The sequence below is a fragment of the Grammomys surdaster genome, unplaced genomic scaffold, assembly GCF_004785775.1.
Source record: "Grammomys surdaster isolate TR1022 unplaced genomic scaffold, NIH_TR_1.0 130, whole genome shotgun sequence".
Taxonomy (NCBI): Eukaryota; Metazoa; Chordata; class Mammalia; order Rodentia; family Muridae; genus Grammomys; species Grammomys surdaster.
Window position 1 is genome coordinate 10,612,714 of NW_021604588.1, and position 20,069 is coordinate 10,632,782.

General features: G+C 48.8%; 1 protein-coding gene across 1 annotated transcript in view; it reads left to right on the forward strand.

Annotated features, from left to right (window-relative positions):
* The window catches only part of Gpr161 (G protein-coupled receptor 161), a 51,572-nt gene that overhangs the window by 18,831 nt on the left and 12,672 nt on the right, over positions 1-20,069 (forward strand). Inside the window, exons 2-6 of the mRNA XM_028758337.1 lie at positions 1,504-1,918; positions 2,513-3,237; positions 9,301-9,405; positions 11,095-11,214; positions 13,335-13,712. Of these exons, the coding sequence (XP_028614170.1) occupies positions 1,548-1,918; positions 2,513-3,237; positions 9,301-9,405; positions 11,095-11,214; positions 13,335-13,600 (1,587 nt within the window). The 5' untranslated portion in view covers positions 1,504-1,547 and the 3' untranslated portion in view covers positions 13,601-13,712. The remainder of the gene's footprint in view (positions 1-1,503; positions 1,919-2,512; positions 3,238-9,300; positions 9,406-11,094; positions 11,215-13,334; positions 13,713-20,069) is intronic.

Sequence of the window (20,069 nt, forward strand, 5' to 3'; positions counted from 1 at the left end):
GAAGGAGGAGGAGGAGGAAAAGGAGGGAGAGGAAGAGGAGGAGGAAAAGGAGGAGGAGGAGGAGGGGCGGGGGATGTCTGGGATGAGGGGGTTGTGTTAGTGCTGCTCCAGGCAGCCTGGCTAAGGTTGGGTTCCCTGCAGTGGGGCTTGCCAGCTGGCTCTAGGGGTTCTGTGAAGAGAAAGGCTGCTTCTTCACCTCCTGCTCCTATGGCAAAGGGGACTGGATAGGGGTGACAGGTCCTCTCGGAGGGTTTTGGGATCATCTGGCTGCTGTGTGGGGGTAATTTAGTCACCAGGGACCTTGTCTGTCTCACAGAAGCTGTCGTCCCTTTCTGGTGTTTTCTGTTCATGGAGGACAAGAGCAGGTGGGGAAAGCAATCTGTGGGACTTTTTTTTTTTTTTGGCTGATTAAAGTAGATGAAAAGTTCTGAAGAAACATTAGTCTACATATTTTATGCTTAAAATGTTTCAACCTTGAATTTTAGCCAAGATCTTGAGCCAGTTTCCTGAGAGCAGGGACCACACCTAATAGTGAAGTCTGTGTGGGCCAAGATAGCGTCTTCCTGTCTCCATCCACGATTCCTCCTTGCTCCCTTGCCTCCACTATACCTAATAAGAACAACCACCCTGCTTTGGTATTAACCTTTATTGATTAACCTTGCTCAGAAACTCTGAATTGCTATTAGGACAATCTTATGATCAAAATTCTCATGTGTCCCCAAGTCAGCTGGGATGGGATTGAAGTGTGTATTTTGATTCTGTAATTCAAGGTGGCCTGAGGTCCTTGTGAGCTCCTTTATGATGACAGTTTTGCCAGTTTAAAAATCTAGCAAGAGTCCAGAGCAGCAGTCTACAAAATGTCCCACAGAGCATGCTTAAGACAAGCTACCTGTCCCTCTGCTTGCTCGTTTAAATGGCAGATTTGGGCTGTGTAGCTCAGTGGCAGAGTGCTTGCTAGTATATGCTGGATTTGATGCCTAGTACTGCATGAGAAAATTTTAAGGGCAGGGGTTTTGGAGGTTTTAGTCCAAATGGGGTCGGTTGCTAGGGGCCTGTGGCAAGCTGCACATCACAGTAGAATGTATGGCTAAGGAGAACTACCTACCTCAGTCAGTAATCAAAACTGTGGAAGAGGAAAAGGCAGTACTCCATAATTCTCCAGTGACCAAAATCTCACATCAGGGCTCACATCCTAACTGTTCACCCCCCACCCCTTCATGGTGCCCTGCTGTGTGCTAAAGTTTTGACGTGTGGGTCTTGGAGAGACATCCCAAAGCCAAGGTACCACAGGGAATGAGATGGTATGGTAGTCAATTCCAGAGTCAGCAAGCTGGACACAAAATAAGTTGTAGAAGTTTCGTGGGAAAGATTGTCAAGGAGACTAAACAAGTTGGCCACCGTGAGGTACATAACAGCCCTGCTAGGCTCATCCCTCTCTCATAGAGTGTAAATGATGTGACCCGATGAGTCTCTTCAACCTCCGGTCCTGCCTTCTTTCTGCAGCCGTCCAGTATGCTCTGCTCACCGCATCCCGAGGTGCACTGACCATGAGCCTCCACTTCTCCCTCAGCTACAGGACGGAGCTGAGCAACCTCACTGTGACGGAGGGTGGTGAAGGGGGTGCCATCTCTGAGTTCATCGCCATCATCATCATCACTGTCCTCGTCTGCCTGGGCAACCTGGTCATTGTAGTTACCTTGTATAAGAAGTCCTACCTCCTCACCCTCAGCAACAAGTTCGTCTTCAGCCTGACCTTGTCCAACTTCTTGTTGTCCGTGCTGGTGCTGCCGTTCGTGGTGACTAGCTCCATCCGGAGGGAATGGATCTTCGGCGTGGTCTGGTGCAATTTCTCTGCCCTTCTCTACCTGTTGATCAGCTCAGCCAGCATGCTCACCCTTGGGGTCATTGCCATCGATCGGTAAGTTTGCATCAGATTTGGAGACAAGACAAAATAAGATAGAAGTGCCATTATTTAAGATAGGTTGTATCCCAAGCATGTAGCATCTGACAGCTAGAAACCAGGTCCTGATTTTTACTGTCGCATGATATCTGTCATAAGCCAGGCATTTTACTATACTGTCAACATTTAGCTCAATTCACCCTCAAGACAGCCCTATTAACAGCCCTCTGTTTTTCCAGATGTATACAGTGATGTGGTAAGCCAAACAAATCCTTTCCTCCTCAAATCAAGTTGGTTTGGTCAGTCCTGGTGTTTGTCACAGTAACAGAAAGCAGATTAGGATAATTCTGAAGAGGATAGACAAATTCCTAAATACAAGTGGGCTCTGATGTGCTAACCTATACACAGGACCACACAGGACCACGCTAGTGTCCAGCTTTGACATGGTGTAGCCTGTTGCTTCTCTGGGGAGGGCTGGGTGAACATGTCTGTCATAGAAGCCTTCACGGCACAAGGGGTTAGTTGGGAGAAGTTCAAGAGTCACACCCAAGAAAGTAGGGCACCTTGATTTTGTATAACGCCTCTCTCTCTCCTCCCCACCATCTTTTCTAGCTATTACGCCGTCCTGTATCCAATGGTGTACCCCATGAAGATCACAGGGAACCGAGCTGTGATGGCGCTTGTCTACATCTGGCTTCACTCTCTCATTGGCTGTCTGCCACCCCTATTCGGCTGGTCATCGGTGGAGTTTGATGAGTTCAAGTGGATGTGTGTGGCCGCCTGGCACCGGGAACCTGGCTACACCGTTTTCTGGCAGATCTGGTGTGTCCTGTTCCCCTTTCTCATCATGCTTGTATGCTACGGTTTCATCTTCCGGGTGGCCAGGGTCAAGGCCCGAAAGGTGCACTGTGGCACGGTGGTCACTGTGGAGGAGGATGCCCAGAGGAGTGGGAGGAAGAATTCTAGTACCTCCACTTCCTCCTCCGGCAGTAGGAGGAATGCCCTCCAGGGAGTGGTCTATTCAGCTAACCAGTGTAAAGCCCTCATCACCATCCTGGTGGTCATTGGCGCCTTCATGGTCACCTGGGGCCCCTACATGGTCGTCATTACATCAGAGGCACTCTGGGGGAAGAACTATGTCTCCCCAACCCTGGAGACTTGGGCCACATGGCTGTCTTTTACCAGTGCCATCTGCCATCCTCTGATCTATGGACTCTGGAACAAGACAGTTCGCAAGGAGCTCCTGGGCATGTGCTTTGGGGACCGTTATTACCGGGAACCCTTTGTGCAGCGACAGAGGACCTCCAGGCTCTTCAGCATTTCCAACAGGATCACAGGTAATTAGGGAAAAGACACTCAGCCCCCCAGCCCCCAGGCAGATGTCACCTGGGGTCCTTCCCAATTGCTAAGGGCCTGCCAGTCAGTACAGCAGTTTCAGGGTGACTATGGTCTCAAGGCACAGAATTCCCGTGATGAAGAGCCACACCGGAGTCACCATGGAGACTCCCACGTAGCTTTCCACCACTTAGCCGTGGCAGGAGCATGCTGAGGAAGAGGTCAGAATAGCCCCTGGTACATGTCCTTGGAGAGTGAGACGGGGACCTTGTGATTTGGAAGCTGATTTTTTGGGACTGTAGCCGGAGCCTCATGGTCTGGAGGGAATAGCCACTTTACTGCAGAAGAAGGAATTTGAGCCTTGGGCCAGGCTGCCTTCTTGTTTGGTAAACAGTTTCCTTCAGTGTTGCCTCTCTTTGATGCTCCTTCCAAACCTCACTAGTTCGCTCGGCCTGTCCCTCCTCCCAAACTCTTGTCACCTTGAGCTCCCCCTCCAGGTCAGTGGTTTCTTCTGTTAGTCCCTGGTAATCTTTTGTGTGAGTGTGTGTTTAGAGGAGCGTATCAATGCCAAACCATAGCCTTTTATCTGTCACTGTCCTGTGTTCAGGGCTACTCTATCTGGTGGGACACATGAGTCACACACACGCACACACGCACACACACACACAACCCTCCAGCAACCCAGGGGAGTTGCTCTAATCAGAGGTTAGATGTTTTTCAGCTTTTTCTTTTCATATAATTTCAGGTTTAGAAGAGTTGGAAACATAATATGGGGGAGCTTCCCATAGTATCAACCTACATGACTGCAATACAAGACAGCCCCTAGAGCCTCCTTTGTGTTATACCACGGTCTCACCCAGACACTTCTATAAAGGATTGGTCAGGCCTTTTGTAGAGTGCTCTTGAGTAAATCTGGTGCTCAGAATGAGGTGGGATATTTTGGGCAAGAACGCTGCAGGACTGGTGGGATCCTCTTCACGTGTCAGATTAGGGCCATAAGAGTCAGCGTATCTTATTACTGGCTGACCCTTGACCTCTTGCTTCAGATGTGGCCTCTCAGCCTTTTGCCTTCACTATTTCCACTGTAATTAGCATGTATGCCAGAGGAGGTGCTTCCAGACTGGAAATATCCTAGTTTTCCTTGAGCTGTGACCCCCTGATTCTAGCATGCACTGGTGCATCTTGCTCACGATAGATATGGTTATGTTGCTCTGAAGGGAGCATGGTTGGGATTTTAGAGCCATGCTGAGGAAGACCATCATCCAGCTAAGCTATCGGAAGATTTCAAGTGCACCTCCTTCAGCCTGTAGCGCTCACTTCTTGCCAGACCTAGTTAGCTTCTCTTCTCAGGAAACAGATCCTCCACCTTCACCCTCAAGAGGGCAAAAGACATGACCCTTTTTGCCTATGAACACTGAGGGCCAGAGACGACAAGATGCCCTGTGCACGTGCCTGTGACAGACATCTGCTAATATATTTCCTTTGTGGACTAGTAGAGAAGTATTCACGGGTAGGGGAGATCTGGTAAATTTTCTCTTGAGCACAGGAAGGAGAACTATCTCCATGTCTCTTAGTCTGAAGTGCCCACCCCTTGCCATTTACAAGCTCATGTTCCCAAGTGTGACTTGTGAGCCAGAAGGCACATTCAGTGCTTGGCTCCATCCTATTGGTGAACTTATTGGCTCAGATTTTTATAATAACTTATCTTCTTGGCAAAAACTTAACAGATGCTTTCAATTCCACTGAAACTAAGAAAGAAGAAGGAAAAACAACTAGAGCAGAGAATGATAAAAGGAAAGGGTAGATAGAACAAAAAATCTTTACTATGCAAATTGTGATTGTTCTGGAAGGGACTAGCAAGCTTCGGGAGTGTCAGAAAGCACCAGCTGTGGCTGAGTTGGCAAACCCAAAGCCATTGGTGGTCTGAGGCTCATTCAGGAAAAAGCAGTCTTGTGGGCTGATGGGTTCTGAATCCTTGGCTTCTCCAGAGCTGGGACTGGAAAGTGACTATTGCTTAGGGCCTGACTGTAGGAGGCCAGTGAGCCACATTAGTATCTTAGGGACTGGGGAGCAAGATAGGCCCTGTCCCAGGTACACACTCATGGCCGTCCAAACCAGGGATACCCACTGTCTTCCTGATCCACCTCCTTCAGAAGGGCAACCCTGAACTTCCATGCAAAGTCCTCTGTCTCAGCCAGGCTCACCAGAATTGCCCTCTACACACGAGGCTTAGAAATACAACCGATTCCAAAGCCTAGGTTACCCCCCTTGCCATCAACCTGCTTTTTTGTTGTTGTTGTTTTGTTTGTTTGTTTTTTGAGACAGGGTTTCTCTGTGTAGCCCTGGCTGTCCAGGAACTCACTCTGTAGACCAGGCTGGCCTTGAACTCAGGAATCCGCCTGCCTCTGCCTCCCAAGTACTGGGATTAAAGGCGTGCACCACCACTGCTGGGCAAACCTGCTTTCAAACGTGCTCACCTTGGGAAGGCAAATGCCCTCATATTTGCAGGGGGTACAAAGGTGGCCAACAAGATGGAGGCCCTGCCACGATTTTGTAGTCTTGTGCAGTACATGAAAGGTTGACACTGAAGAAGTCAGTAGGCAGAATTGGCATTGTTCCTGAGACACGCAAAGGCAGAAACAGAATTCCACACATGCCTTGAACATCCCAAGCACACTACAGTGGCGACTTCATGCAGAGCCTAATTCATTCATAATCACTGGATTTTACACTCTCTTCACCTCAGACTAAAGAAGTTCTCTGGGGTGTTCACCTCCGGGATGCCAGCTGTCACTGAGCCACCCAGTCCTTTTGCTTGTGAGGTCCCCTTAGTGGGTGGGCGGGATTTATGTAGGAATAGAGATCTCCAGGGCACCTGGAGGCTGCCAGGGAGTGCCACCTCAAGGTGGGTGGGGCGCCATGGAGTGGAAGTTGGTCCCTAGTGTGATTGGTGAGCTGTGTGCTGAACTGATGCTAAGCTGTAACACACCTGGAACAGAGAGGGTCTCCGGCAGAGGGAGGAAAGAAAAGACCACAGGATAAAGGGTCAGAAGGAAACATCCCTTTTGCTCAGAGCACCTGCATCTCAGATGTGGAAGTCCCTGTGACTGAGAGCAGAGCTCTCAGTTATCTTCTGGGAAGGAGGGTCCCATCTGTCAGTCACTCGGGAAACCGAGTCAGCCTTGGGAGGTCTGAGCGTGGGGTGGGGAATAATGCTGAGGCCTTTGAGTTTTCTCCCTTTCCTGTTCTAAACCTCTTTCCTGGTGATAGCATGAGGTCTTCGTGTTAGCTCAACTTCTGCTGCACCTCAGAATCCCACCCTGTTCTTCAGCTTCTAAAATGCACAAGTGCCTTCTCCTGGTGCATGTTCTTGAGGAGCAAACCTGGTCCCTGGGCCTAGCCTACTGTTTTCATTGAAAGGTTTAGATGTGTCTCATTCCCGTGGGAAATGGTGGTGTTCTGTGAAATCTCAGGGTAGCTGTGTCTACCACAGTGGTCTGGCTTGAAGGATTGCTCTTACTAGAGGATACCAAAACACAAGTTCTTGGCTTTTTGCTGCAGCCTCAGAGCTGGTGTCTAAACACTGGCTGCCACCATCCCATTGGCAAGAGATAGCCCTGAGGGGCTCCACTCCTTGAATCAGGCCCTCTATTGAACATAGCCATGTTCAGAGGCCGATGTGTCAGAGGGGATAAGCAGGTACAGGGAGACTTCGGGGCTTCTCTAGTCTCAGCCCTGTAACCAATCAAAGCAAACTGACAGCTGCTTATGTGGATGGTTCTGAGAGAAGGTGGCTGCTTTTTTTATTACTCCACCCCCCCCCACTGATAAGGTAGCTGCCCTGTGTATCTCCCTACCCCCACCACTTCCTCCTTGCTCTCAGAAAGAAAGGGAAATACGAGGATTTAATTAAAAAGAAATCTTTCTCCTGTCTTAGAGTATATTGCAGGAGAATATTGTTCTCTATGGTAGCCCATTATCTTAGTCTGATTTCTATTACCTTATCAAAGTGATGGAGACTGGGTGGTTTATAGCAAACAGTGATTTATACTTGGCTTAAAATTTGGGAAGGTTGGAAGTCCCTGTACCCACTTCCTTCCCTCCTCAAGACAGGATTTCTGGTGTAGCCCTGGCTATCCTGAAACTAACTAAAGGCTGATCTTGAACTCACAGATACCCATGAGTTCTGCCTCTGCCTCCCAAGTGCTGTCATTAAAGGTCTGTCTGGCCTAGGTTGGAAGTCTTAAGAGCACAGCACTGTCATCTAATGGGTGTCTGTGCTATCCCATAATAGAAGAGAGTCAAGGGAGGGCAAGACCAGAGAGCAAACGGCCAAACTCATGATTAAACCAAACCCAAAGCATTCTGCTCCTTCTGCTCCTCCTCCTCCGCCTCTTCCTTCTCTTCTTCCTTTTCCCCCTCCCTTTCTCCTCTTTTCTTCCTCTTCATTTATTTGCTTTCATTTTGTGAAGGTAAAAATACCAAGTGTCTCTCCTGCATGCATGCGTGTGTGCCGTATGCCTGCGCGTCACTGTCAGAGGCTGGATGAGGGCATCAACTCCCTTGGCACTGGGATTTCAAAAGGAGTTGGGCCACTGTGTGTGTGCTGGGATCCAAACCTAGACTTTCTGCAAAGTTTTATTTATTTAATGTACGAGTGCTCTATCTGCATGTACACCTGCACGCCAGGAGAGGGCAGAAGATCCCATTACAGATGGTTGTGAGCCACCATGTGGTTGCTGGGGATTGAACTCAGGACCTAGGAGAGCAGTCCGTGCTCATAACCACTGAGCCGTCTCTCCAGCCCTAGCAAGTGCTCTTAACCTCTGGGCCACCTCTCCAGCTTCATGGTTGTTCCTGAGGTAACTGACCCCTTCTGTGATAATGGCATTAGTCCATTCATTAGGCCCCACATTTCAACACTTGGGGATTAATTTCCCAGCAAAGGAACTTTTAAGGGGCACATTCAACTATAGTGTCCATTAAATCTAGTAGGCCTGCTTGTAATTTCTATGAGATTTTTTTTTAACTCCCCAGATACTATACATAGGATAGCTTTTATTGAAGATTTTTATCTCCATATTTTTCAATAACCCTCCAGCTCTTCACAGATTTATTTTTTGAACTTTTCTATGTACCCAGTTAATGACTTTTCTTTAAGATCTTTGTTGTCTCCTCTTAGAACTTTCGCCCAGCCCCTCTTTCTCATATGTCTGTCATGCTGGAGACTTGCCTTAACTGTGTAGTCATCCCTGTCATCCCTTTAGCTGGGAAGCTTCTGGTAAGGTGGGGCCAGCAGGCTTCCTTGTTGTGGGGTGGTCCAGCTGAACCATCTCACAGGCTACCAGCTCTCAGCACCCACACATCTTTCCTGGCTGGTTTTCCAAAGGGGAGTGCTCCTGTAGTCTCAATGCCCCCTGCCACAACACACACCTCCCCCCCCCCCTCTCAGGTCCATGGCCTCCACTTCCTTTGCTGACACTGGGGAGGGGGTGCTGAGGCTGAGACAGGAAGGGCACTGCGGTGTCCAGCTGCTTTGAGATGGTCTGTGGAGCCCACCACTGGGCAGTCTCCTGGGCCTGTAATTCCAAAGCCTTAATGGCCCTTGGTGAGAATAAGGCTCTCTCATGAGGACTTTTCATGAGAACTTCAGTTCTCTTTCCCAGGCCACTCTGTCTGTCTTTATCCTTCTGCTATGGGATAGCACAGACATCAAATGACAGATGTCTTTATCTTTACACCTTCTCCAAACTCTACCTTTGGGAAGGCTTTTTAACTATGTATGGAAGTTAAGTTTTCTGTGTCACTGGAAGGTTTGCTCACATAACTGCTCAGCTTAGAGCTCTTCGCCTGTCTTGGTGTCTGACAAGGTCAGGAAGGTTCCCCATGGGAAAGAAACAAGGGTCAAAATCAGGGGAAAGCAGCCGGGGATTTCTGTCTTCTGGTGGGTCAGGAGTGAGTTTTCTGGAGACAGAATTCAAAAGAGAGCTGGTAGGTCAGGGGGGCCAGAAGCTAGGAAGTCAGCAGCCCGTGTTTTTTCTACCAATGCCAACTTTGCCTTTCAGACTTGGGTCTGTCCCCACACCTCACGGCGCTCATGGCAGGCGGACAGTCCCTGGGACACAGCAGCAGCACCGGTGACACAGGTTTCAGCTACTCTCAGGATTCAGGTAATGTTCGCACTCTGAAAACCTCTCACTTGTGTAAACTGGCTGTGTTAATTGCTGCTGAGAGGCTGGTCACTTCCCAAGGACTGAGGAGGACTGAGGAGGACTGAGGAGGATGGAGGAAGACTGCAGAGGGCTGTGGAGGGCTGAGGAGGACTGTAGAGGACTGTGGAGGGCTGAGGAGGACTGAGGAGGACTGAGGAGGACTATGGAGGGCTGTGGAGGACTGAGGAGGACTATGGAGTGCTGAGGAGGACTGAGGAGGACTGTGGAGGACTGAGGAGGACTATGGAGTGCTGAGGAGGACTGTGGAGGACTGAGGAGGACTGTGGAGGACTGAGAAGGGCTGTGGAGGACTGTAGAGGGCTGTGGATGAAGGGGTGGAGGAGATAGGTTTTCTGTTATGGCTTCTAGCCTTTCAGCTTTCCTTCACTTCTGTTCTCTCCTCTACTAAATGGGCCCCTTGGTTCCTTCTCTCCCCACCACATGGTGTGATGGTGAGGTTGAAAGTACTAGAAAGCCTTTGAAAAGTTAAAACGACCTCAGAAAAATTTATTTCTCTAAAAAATGTTTAAAGACCAAAAAAAAATAAAGTTAAAAGTTAAAATGTGAAAAACCTATGGTTCTACACTAATTATGCTATCACTACCCAGTCAGGCCCTAGACTCTACCCACTTGCTTCCCAGTTTCCCTCCTGCGACTGGCTTCATAACATTAGGGCCTGCTTCTTGTGCTTATGGGGAGCTGTGGTGGCCGGATCCCATGTTTGCTGAGTGGCACTGAGTGGGGACAACTCAGCCAGAGACTGGAAGCTGTCTTCACTAATTCACAGGTTTATGTTGGTGAGGGGCCACATCTGGAGCTAGTTCTTGTTGATGCTCTAAGCCACAGAGAGAGGCCACCCAATCACCAAACAAGCAGCAAGTGTGGCAGTGAACCCCAAGCTCTTCTGTTCCCACACCCCTGGGAACTTCCATCGTTTTGGTTGTGTGCCTTTAAGAGCTGAGCCTTCTTTCCAGCCCCCACTGGGAGCTTTGGAAAAATCTCTGGGCTGGAGAGAGAGCTGTTAGTGAAATCAGAACCAAGCCCTGGCTCTGGCCAAGGCAGGGCTCAGTGGACAGATGTCAGTGACCGGAGCTCTGAGCTCCATGTCTGATTGTGGGGAAGCCACCTGGGGAGTGACAGAGAACCACTTTCCCCTCCAACCACAGAAGAAGGATGTAGGTTGACAGAGCCTCATAACCCATGGTTCCTGAGACACCACACAATGTGCAGCCCTCTGGGCTACCAGAGGAGGGGACAGCCTCAGGGAAGACAGAATTTTTTTCTGACTGGTGGCCTCCTTTAGGTGCCAGCCACAAGTCCTATCCCTATCCTACCAAGGTTCCTGGGACACAGTGCCCTAAGGTAACAGACACAAGCAAGCAGGCAGAGGTGGTTGGGTACAGGAAAGGACTACCTCTTGGGTGTTGTTCCTCAGGGCCTGTCCACTAGTACATTAGATGGTGTGGCAGCTCTTCCCCTGTCTGTGAACCCTGGGATGGATGACACGCGCTGTTCGTAAAGCGTCTGCTTCAGTACAGTTTGCTGGACATGCTTGCGGGATTGAAGGGCTGGGGCCAGAGTCCCGAGGTATGAGAGAGGGGAGAAGATGGTGTCTGTAGATGCACATGGATCTTCTGTCTGTCTTAGGCACCGATGTGATGCTCCTGGAAGATGGTACTTCTGAGGACAACCCTCCCCAGCACTGCACTTGTCCACCCAAGAGGAGGAGCTCCGTGACATTTGAGGATGAAGTGGAACAGATCAAAGGTTGGTTTATGGGAGTGCCTCAGTGGACACGTGGGCAAGGAGGGGGTCTTAGCCTCATCCTTACCACAGAGCGTGCCAAGGCTTCCTCACCCCTGCCTCCTTCCCATCCACCACTGCAGCCCCACGAGGGACACTTGAGTCTTGAACGTCTGACTCACAGCAATCAGAATCTAAGGTGGGACACATGCAGCTGTAGACATACACACACAATCACACACAGACATGTACACACAAACAAACACAGTCACATATACATACATACACTTATACACACATACATAGGCACACAAACACACACCAGCACACTCACAGCAGATACCATGAATACACACACAGCCACAGACACATACGTAGATACACAGACACACACACAGCACAGACATATACACACAAACACACACAGTTACAAACATATGTATACACACACAGACACATACATATACAGTCACCCACACACACAGTTACATATACACAGAGACACACAGTTTCACTCACACACACACACTCAGACACACAGGTACACAGTCACTTATACACAGTCTCACACATAGACAGACACCCAAACAACAGATACCATAAACACACACATAGCGTGGAAACACATATACAGAGACATACATAGGCACACACATTTACATACACACACAGACACACATACAGACACTCACACACACAAGGACACCCACAGAGACAGAGAGAGAGAACTCAGAACAATTTGCATCTTTCTTAGGAACTAGCCTGAGTGGATAAAATAGTTTCCGTGCCTCCCTCCCCCGACAGTAGTTCATAGTAGCTGCTCTACCTTATGGATGATGTGTGGTTATAAATCTGAACCTGGCCTCTCAGCCCGCCCCCTCTGATGGACAGTGGAAATATGGCCCGGTGAGTGGAGGCCAAGCTGCTATCCTGATGAATGGCCCTGGAACCTACAGGGACAGGAGCTCGTTTATTGGGTTTTCCTGCTTCATCTGTTAACACAGAGCATCCTTGTGGCTTTGAGGCCTGGGGCTAGTTTCCATTGCAGACAAGCCAAGAGGAGTCACTTCTTGGGGGATGCGTTGGGTGTGTGAGTTTCTTTTCTCTTAGTCTCCAAGTGAGAATAGCCACTGGTAACGAGCCATTGGTATAACAGGAGCCTGCTGGAGCCAGGGGCTTTAAGGTATAAATGCTGAGTATGCAAATAAGTCTCCATCTGCCACTGCCCACTCCCTTGCCGAGCGAGGGGAGAGGCGGTAGAAGGAGCTCAGAAAGGATGCTAACTAAGCATCTACTTCTCTGGTAAAGCAGATTCAATATAGAGCTAGCCAGCAGCCTTGAGAGTTTACATTACCTTCCTACAGGACAATGAGTCCAGCTCCTCCTCAAACGTCTCACGCGGAGCGCAGCCTTTGTGTCATGGGACGGGCTGGAAGCGCCCTCTGCTGGTTGGGTGCTGAGAGCAAGGAGCTCCAGGGGATGGCAGCTATGCTGTGCTGTGTAGGGGGTAAGATGGGACTGCTAAGGTCTCCACTTCCCTCCTGGAGAGTGGGGCACAAACGGCCTGTTCTCCAGAAAACATTAAGGGGAGAAGGTCTCCCAGACATCCCAAGAGCTTAGGCAGTAAGGTCTGTGACTCGCTGCTCAGGCTTGGTCATTAGGAGCCACCTCTGATCCTCCTTTCCATTCAGTGTAGGTGTCAGAGCTCCTCATCCTTCACAGGACGGTGCAATTGTTGACATCACTTCCCAACCTGAGGCTTTCTCCAATGAGGGAGGCACTGAGGGAAATGGAGGGGAGACATGGCATTTGAGTCTGTGCAAGTTTACAGGCCAGGCTATTCCCAGGAGCTGCAAGAAGAGAATCCCTTTGAAGACGTAAAAGCTAAAACATTTCAGGAAGAATTTACTCATTCACTTGTCACAGTAACCATGTGAAGTAAGAGATTTCTTCTCTTCATAGACAAGGAAACTAAACTATGTCTGGCATTTCTCAGATAGTAAATTGTGAAGTCCAAAATTTTAGTCTGGGGACTCTGTCAAAATCCATACCTGTAATCTCCGCTTGTCTCTTCTCCCTGGAGTAGCACGCCAACAGAGGCCGTATCCCTTTTTGCTAACCTTCCTTTCTGCCTTCTCCCACAGAGGCTGCCAAGAACTCTATTCTTCATGTGAAAGCTGAAGTACACAAATCCTTGGACAGTTATGCAGCCAGCTTGGCTAAAGCCATTGAGGCTGAAGCCAAAATCAACTTATTTGGGGAGGAGGCTCTGCCAGGGGTCTTGTTCACAGCACGGACTGTCCCAGGGGCTAGCTTTGGGGGCCGTCGAGGCAGCAGGACTCTTGTGAATCAGAGGCTGCAGCTACAGAGCATCAAGGAAGGGAATGTCTTAGCTGCAGAACAGAGATGAAAGCTTCAGAGGGGACTGGGGCCGCAGCGGAGCTACTGGTGCTGGTGCCTGTGCCAAGACCTGAAACATGTCACCACTCAGAGAGGGCCAGGAGCTGGGAAAGAAACATCTGGTATGCAGCCAGGAGGATTGAAAGTATTGTACTGTCTCCAGTCTGACTTCAGTTGTCTGCTGTAAAGGCACATGTGGGCTGGTTCAGGGCCCCTGGGATGGGGCAAGGCTTCCAAAGCACATGGAAGCAGATGGAGATGTGGCTAAGGAAACCACTACGTGGTGGATCTTGTCTGCATTGGTATCCAACTGGTCTAGCTGCCCCTGGTCTCAGTGAGGGCTTTAGAGGCAATCCCTACTCAGTGTACTTCATGGGGGCAGCACAGCTCACCTTAGCACTGTCAGACCATCTGGGGGCTCTGTGTGCTTGATTCAGGCAGCATGGGGTCACAAGTACTAGACTAAATGTAAAAACAGTCCAGAGAGCACCCAGAAGTAGAGCATCCTGCATAGACACTCCGTATCTACTGCCCTAGTTAGGACTTGGCCTTTGGTGGCACCTGCTACAGGCCACCCAAGATGTGGCCACCCCACCCACTTCCTTGATGACAGATTTTTATCATTATTATTTGAAAAGAAGGGAGAAACCACTATAAAAGACAAGGGTGAGTACCAGGCATTTCATTTCCAGAATAATAAAACCTGGAGAGTAGAGCGTATCACAAAGACTGGGACTGTGAGGTCATGCACAGCTGAGGAGAATTTGGGAGGAAATCCCTTACACAGGAGATATAGAAGATGCTTGAGTGACTGGCAAACACTTTCCTCACTTTCCAGAGACAATTGTGACTGTCATTGCAACTTTGGGGCTGGCACAAGGTAGAAAGGGCACTGGACCTGACTTCACAGCCCGGGTTCTTGACCCATCTTGGTTTTTGTCTGCACATCATCTGGGACATCCTGTCTTGTCACTAGGCCATTTGGAGAAAACAGTGTGAGGAGTTGGAACAAGTAGCCTCCAAGATAATTCCAGCTCTGATCTTTGATGTCTTCTGAATCTGTAATTTAAGGGGTGGGGACAAGCTGAACATGACTGGTGAGTGACCCAGCATCTGTATACTTTTGAGGGTGTTGCCCAGTGAGCACAGGAAGAGCCACCTTCATGCTCTGGCCCTCACACCTTTGTACTGCTTGGCTCTAGAGGGTGGTCCTAAATGCTGACTGACTACTGAGACATGGGTAAGAAGAGAGTGCCTGGCTGAGGCAGATGTGGGAGGGTGGGTGGGGTTTGTTGGCTTGGACTCTTTTTTGAGCTAAAACATGAAGTTTGGGTTTTGAGTGCTTGCAGCGGGGTCTGGAAGACGATCTTTTCTGCTGCTCTTAAGCCTGGGTGCTTTAGACAAGCGATGAGCAGGGCTGTGCACCTCGCAGAGCAGGGGAAGAGTCTAAGACCTTGCCGTATTAGCCACGAGGCAGCCATCCCCGAGTGCTTTTCAAGTGTTTCCTGTGGGCTGCTGGGCTCCTGGTGTGGCAGTGCCCTGCCTGTGGTTCCTGAGGCTTGGCTTGTGCCTTTGGGTGGTTAATTTTGGCCCCTACTGCAGGTCAGCTGTGCAGGGGATTGGCAGGACTTCGGATGGAGTGGCAGGGAGGGTGGGTCCCGCTCTCCTGGCAGCACCTGTCTTCTCTCTGTATTCTGTTCTCTTTTTCTAGCACTTGTCTGCTATCTGGAGGAACCCTATTTCCAATTACACAGTATGCACCGACGTGGGGCACGCCCCCTGGGTATGGGCTGTCAGTCAGTGCAATGGATTGGCTTGAGACTCAAAGGGTAGAGCGCTCATCCCTGATTGCCCTGGGCTAGGCTTTATGGAACCGATGGTGATGCTGAGGCCCCTGAACCCTACTGGCTGACCCCAGAATCACCAGTTTTCAAGGAGAGATCTGACCTAGAACACTGAATTTCACTCCCACCCACTTTAAAGGAGTGAGGCCCACTCATCTACCTAACACTGTGGATTTGTCAGCACCAAACCAAGCACTGCTGCAGAGTACTGTGCAGCGGCAGGCCTGAGGCCCTCCCCAGGGGAGCCATTGGTAGTGGTAGGTGAGACATTTGGCCACTTGTTTTGCTTAAATACCTCAGGCCTTATGATTCTGACAGGATCACTTGTAGGGCCGCGGCCCATCTCTGCTGCTGCTTTACCCAGATTTTACCCTTGTTGTGGTTCCTGTGCCAGCTGTGTGACCTGCTGCATCCAAGAAGGCACTGGGCCCAGCACTACAGTGTACACAGCTCAGCACCTCGAATTTCCCTGACCAGACAATCCAAATTGGAGTTCAAGACCTTAGACAGTAGATGGCAGCAGCATGGCTGTGGAGAGGAAACAAAACAAACAAAAAACATGGTGGCTTGTTCTTCTGGGCCACTAGCCTTGTAGCTAGCTGATTCTTACATGTGTGACCCTTGTTGGAGTTCACAGGAACTTCCTATACTGGGCTGTGTGAGCTTAAACAAATCACTGTTCCTGGGACAGGCAGGGGGGAAGATTGTAAAGACCATGACCCACTGGTGCTAATGTCCGTAGACTCTCATTTGTATAACTGATTCCATCTTTCAGCCAAGAATTAAACCATCACCACCAGGACAAACTCAGTATTAGCAAAAGAGCTGAAATGAGGTTGTACATGTTTCCTGAGTTCATCTTCTGATCATTGAGAAATGTCTCTGCGCACGCAAGTCTAAGGAGCACATTGTCCATCTGAAAAAGCAGTCATAACTGATCTATCTCAACAGAGCAGCAAGCTCTCTCATTGTGTCAACATCATTTCCTCCTCTTGTCTAGACCCAAACTAGGAATAATGAGGATGATGTGGCTAAACAAGAGGGGGCCGGAGAACAGGCGCGCGTTAGGTCCCACCGTGTGCCTCACTTAAAACAGCTAAGAGCCTATTAGGTGCTAGGCACTAATTGAAGACTTGATGCACTATGTCCCCTTGCTTCAGGCGGGCGGGATATAGTAGGGATGATACAGTGTGTGATGGCCGTGAGTTAAGATATCAGGTTGCCAATTAACTAGCTAAGTGTTCTCACATCTGTAAAATGAAGTTTTTAAATCAATTTCTATATAGGGACACAGAATCCAAGGATCCTGCCTGCATAGGGTGCTTGGTAGATTACAGAAATGCTTGTGGTGCGCCCAGCACAGGACACAGGTGCAAGGAGACCTGAGCCACTGGTCTTGCTTCTCAGTGTAACTAATGGGGCAGACTCTTTCCTGGTTTACTGGGATCTCTAATACCGAGAGCCTTCAAAAGACTTGTTATCCAATTCAGGATAATTATGTTGAGGGTTGTTGCCTGGGGACTTATTTACTACAAAAGGACTTAGTGGAAATGAAGGAATGCTGACAAGAGGCAGACAATAGAGAGGAGTTTAGAAAGCTGAGTAGGATCTGGAAAGAAAGGTTAGTAGGAACAGAAATGGGCTTTTCCAGTAGGAAAGTCTTCTTTCCACATGAATGGCCTGATTGCACAAAAAAAGAAACATTCCCACCTTACCCTGAATTAAAGATGATCTGTAGAGCCCCAAACTACATCAGTTCCCTTAGACCCAGGAAGAGCATCCCACCCCAACCCAATGCTGTTAGGTGCTGAGGACTGCTCTGTCCAGCAGTGACAGTGTCTGGCTCCCACTTCCCAGAGGTTGTATCTTCCAAGCCCTGCCGCAGAGGAAGTATGGGTGTCCATGCCATTCCCCAGAGTGTACAGAACCAGCCTGGGGATGAGGAGTGAAGTCAGTTATGACATGAACCACAGGAACATGGGTGTGACCAGCCATAAGTGTCTACAAGGTGGGACAGGCAGGTACTGGTCTGTGGGTTGGGGAGAGAGACAATGAGAATCCAGGAAGGCCATAGAGAAGCTGTGTCTAAAAATGAAGGGCCAAATCACTAGGTCTTGGTCATGAGGCTGACAGAAGATCAAGCCTGTAGTCCAAGGAGAGTGAGGCACGGGTAGGTGAAATGGCATCCCTAGCAGAGTGGACCAGCTGGGCTTTATTAATAAAGGAAGAAACAAGGAGCTCCATACCAAAAAAAAAAAAAGTCCCAATGTCAGGTGATCATCTATTGGAAAGAACTCAAAGCACAAACACTGATATGCACACGATTACTGAAAGCACAATTCTGGTCAATGTAAACTGTGTTTAAGAATATTTTAAAAGCAGTATTAATAGCTTAGGAGCCAGCAGCCATTTCTGGTTTTCCTTTTGACACTGTTTGAAACACCAGAACTCAACAGATGAGCCAGTTACTCCCAAAGGAAAGGGTGGTGTCAGAGGACTTGGGTGATGAAACCATGTCAGGTGTGGTAGAAAGCCTGTATGCCTAGAAACTGATCTGTTGGTGGTACAGACATGCTTAAAAATGTCCTGTGTGCTGTTCTGATAACGTATACCTGAAGGAAGACGTGGTTAAAAACCAAACTTCAAAAATAAATAAAAACCCAACCTAATCCTGAAATATATTTAACTTGAAGTTTTGGATGGTGTTTTTGAAGATAAAATTGTCTGGGTTATTATATGTAAATCAGTATTTATGAATAAGTAAAAGTGTATTTAGACTAGTTTTGTTTACCTGATTAAATGTTTTTGGAATGTGTGTATCTGTAAATTGTTAGTTTGCACTTAGACTTGTGGTCTATGGACATTTCTGGGTACCTGTCCCGTCCCCCAGCTTCCTACAGCCCTATTCCTATCTCCCCTCCCCGTAGGCTAAAAAGAGGACTGAATAGCAAGGGGAAACTTACTGCAGGGTTGGGAGTGAGCATCCCCAAGGCAGATAAACTCAAGAAGTATTGGGTTACATGACTGTTGCATACTGTATTCAAGACACTGTAAGTCTGATTTTTCTTTTTTATCGTAGCCCAGGCTCGTCTCAAACTCACAGAAATCATCCTGCCTCTGCCTCCCAAGTGCTGGGATTAAAGGTGCGCCATCTTGTCCAGCTTTAAGCCTGGTTTTTAGGAGGTTTAATGAACTAGTGCTTTTTCATCTACCTCTCTACCTATCCATCCAGTCTTCCTTTCATATCAAAGCAAAGATACTGAGTAGCAGACTGTAGCATAAACATTACCACCCCTGCACAAAGCTCATTCTTTATCCTGGCTTGTTTATAATGACGCCATCATTTTTTTGATGAGCATGTAGGTGAACCCTGAGGCCAGTCTCTCTGCCACCCTCTCTCCACTGAATCCTGGAAGTGGCCAGGATTAATTCTGTCTTTGCTATGTACCCTTAATTATTTGTCTAGCTGGCCCACTCTAGGAAAATGAACAAAACACATACAGTTCCCATATCTCCATCAGTACACAGGGACAGTGTAGACACTTGCTGCCATTTGCCTTTGTTCTGATCTTTGCCTACCAGTTACCCTTTGACCTGAGTTTTCCGGCACCCTCTGCCCTCTAGCAAATCCATGGCACTGGCCTAATGTCACACTATTTTCCATGACAAAGCTGTCTTCTGTCAGCAGCAGGTGCTCTTGAGTTTGAAGCCATCTTGTGGGTAAGAGGTCCATGTTCCTCACAGAGATATCCCTGTGTTGCTGCTATATCCTCGTAACTGTTCACGGCCCAGCTGGAGACAGTTTATGTCTTTACTCTCAGTATCTGATTGAGTCAATTCTTCTGGCAGGATATTTAGGTCATGGAAAATAACAGGAACAGTTAAGCTACCTGCTAATTAAACCAAAAGTGAACTGCTTTTAACAAAAAGCAGCTGGCATAGCAAATACGCTAAAAGCACCAGTAGAGAGGGGCCCTTGCTTGAGATGACTGGCAGGCTATTGGATCTGCTCTGGCCTTCATCTATCAGGCAGCTCTGCAGGGTCTGGAAGCCACTTCCAGATGTGGTCTAGAGCTAGAGCTCAAGGCTGGCACTGAAGGTGACGGATGAGACACAGTAGGGAGCTATAGTTCTGCCATTGAGAGCTCCATTTTCTCTCTGGTGCCAGTGTTTTAATTTTGGTAGTACAGGATGGCTGTTTCAAGCTGTGTTCAATGATCAGCCCAAGCATTTAATTTCTTCTCCAACTGCTGGCTGGCAAGGAGGTATAGTGAAATAGTCACTGGCTCAACTAAAGGTCACAGAGAAGCTGCACAGCTGAACTGTTTTGTAAGTGAGACAGATGCCAAGAGCTCACTGATTAGAAAACCAAAGACATATGTCTTATCCTGCCTATAAACAGCAAATGCCCGCCCTACCTCCCTCCCTCCCTCCCTTCCTCCCTGCCTCCCTCCCTCCCTCCCTCCCTCCCTCCCTCCCTCCCTCTCTCTCTCTCTCTCTCTCTCTCTGTGTGTGTGTGTGTGTGTGTGTGTGTGTGTGTGTGACTCCTGATTTTGAACTAGTCCTTTTGTCAGGACTAAACAACAGGTACACCACTCTGCCTGCCAAGGTATTTTTATCTGTAAGGTAACAGGA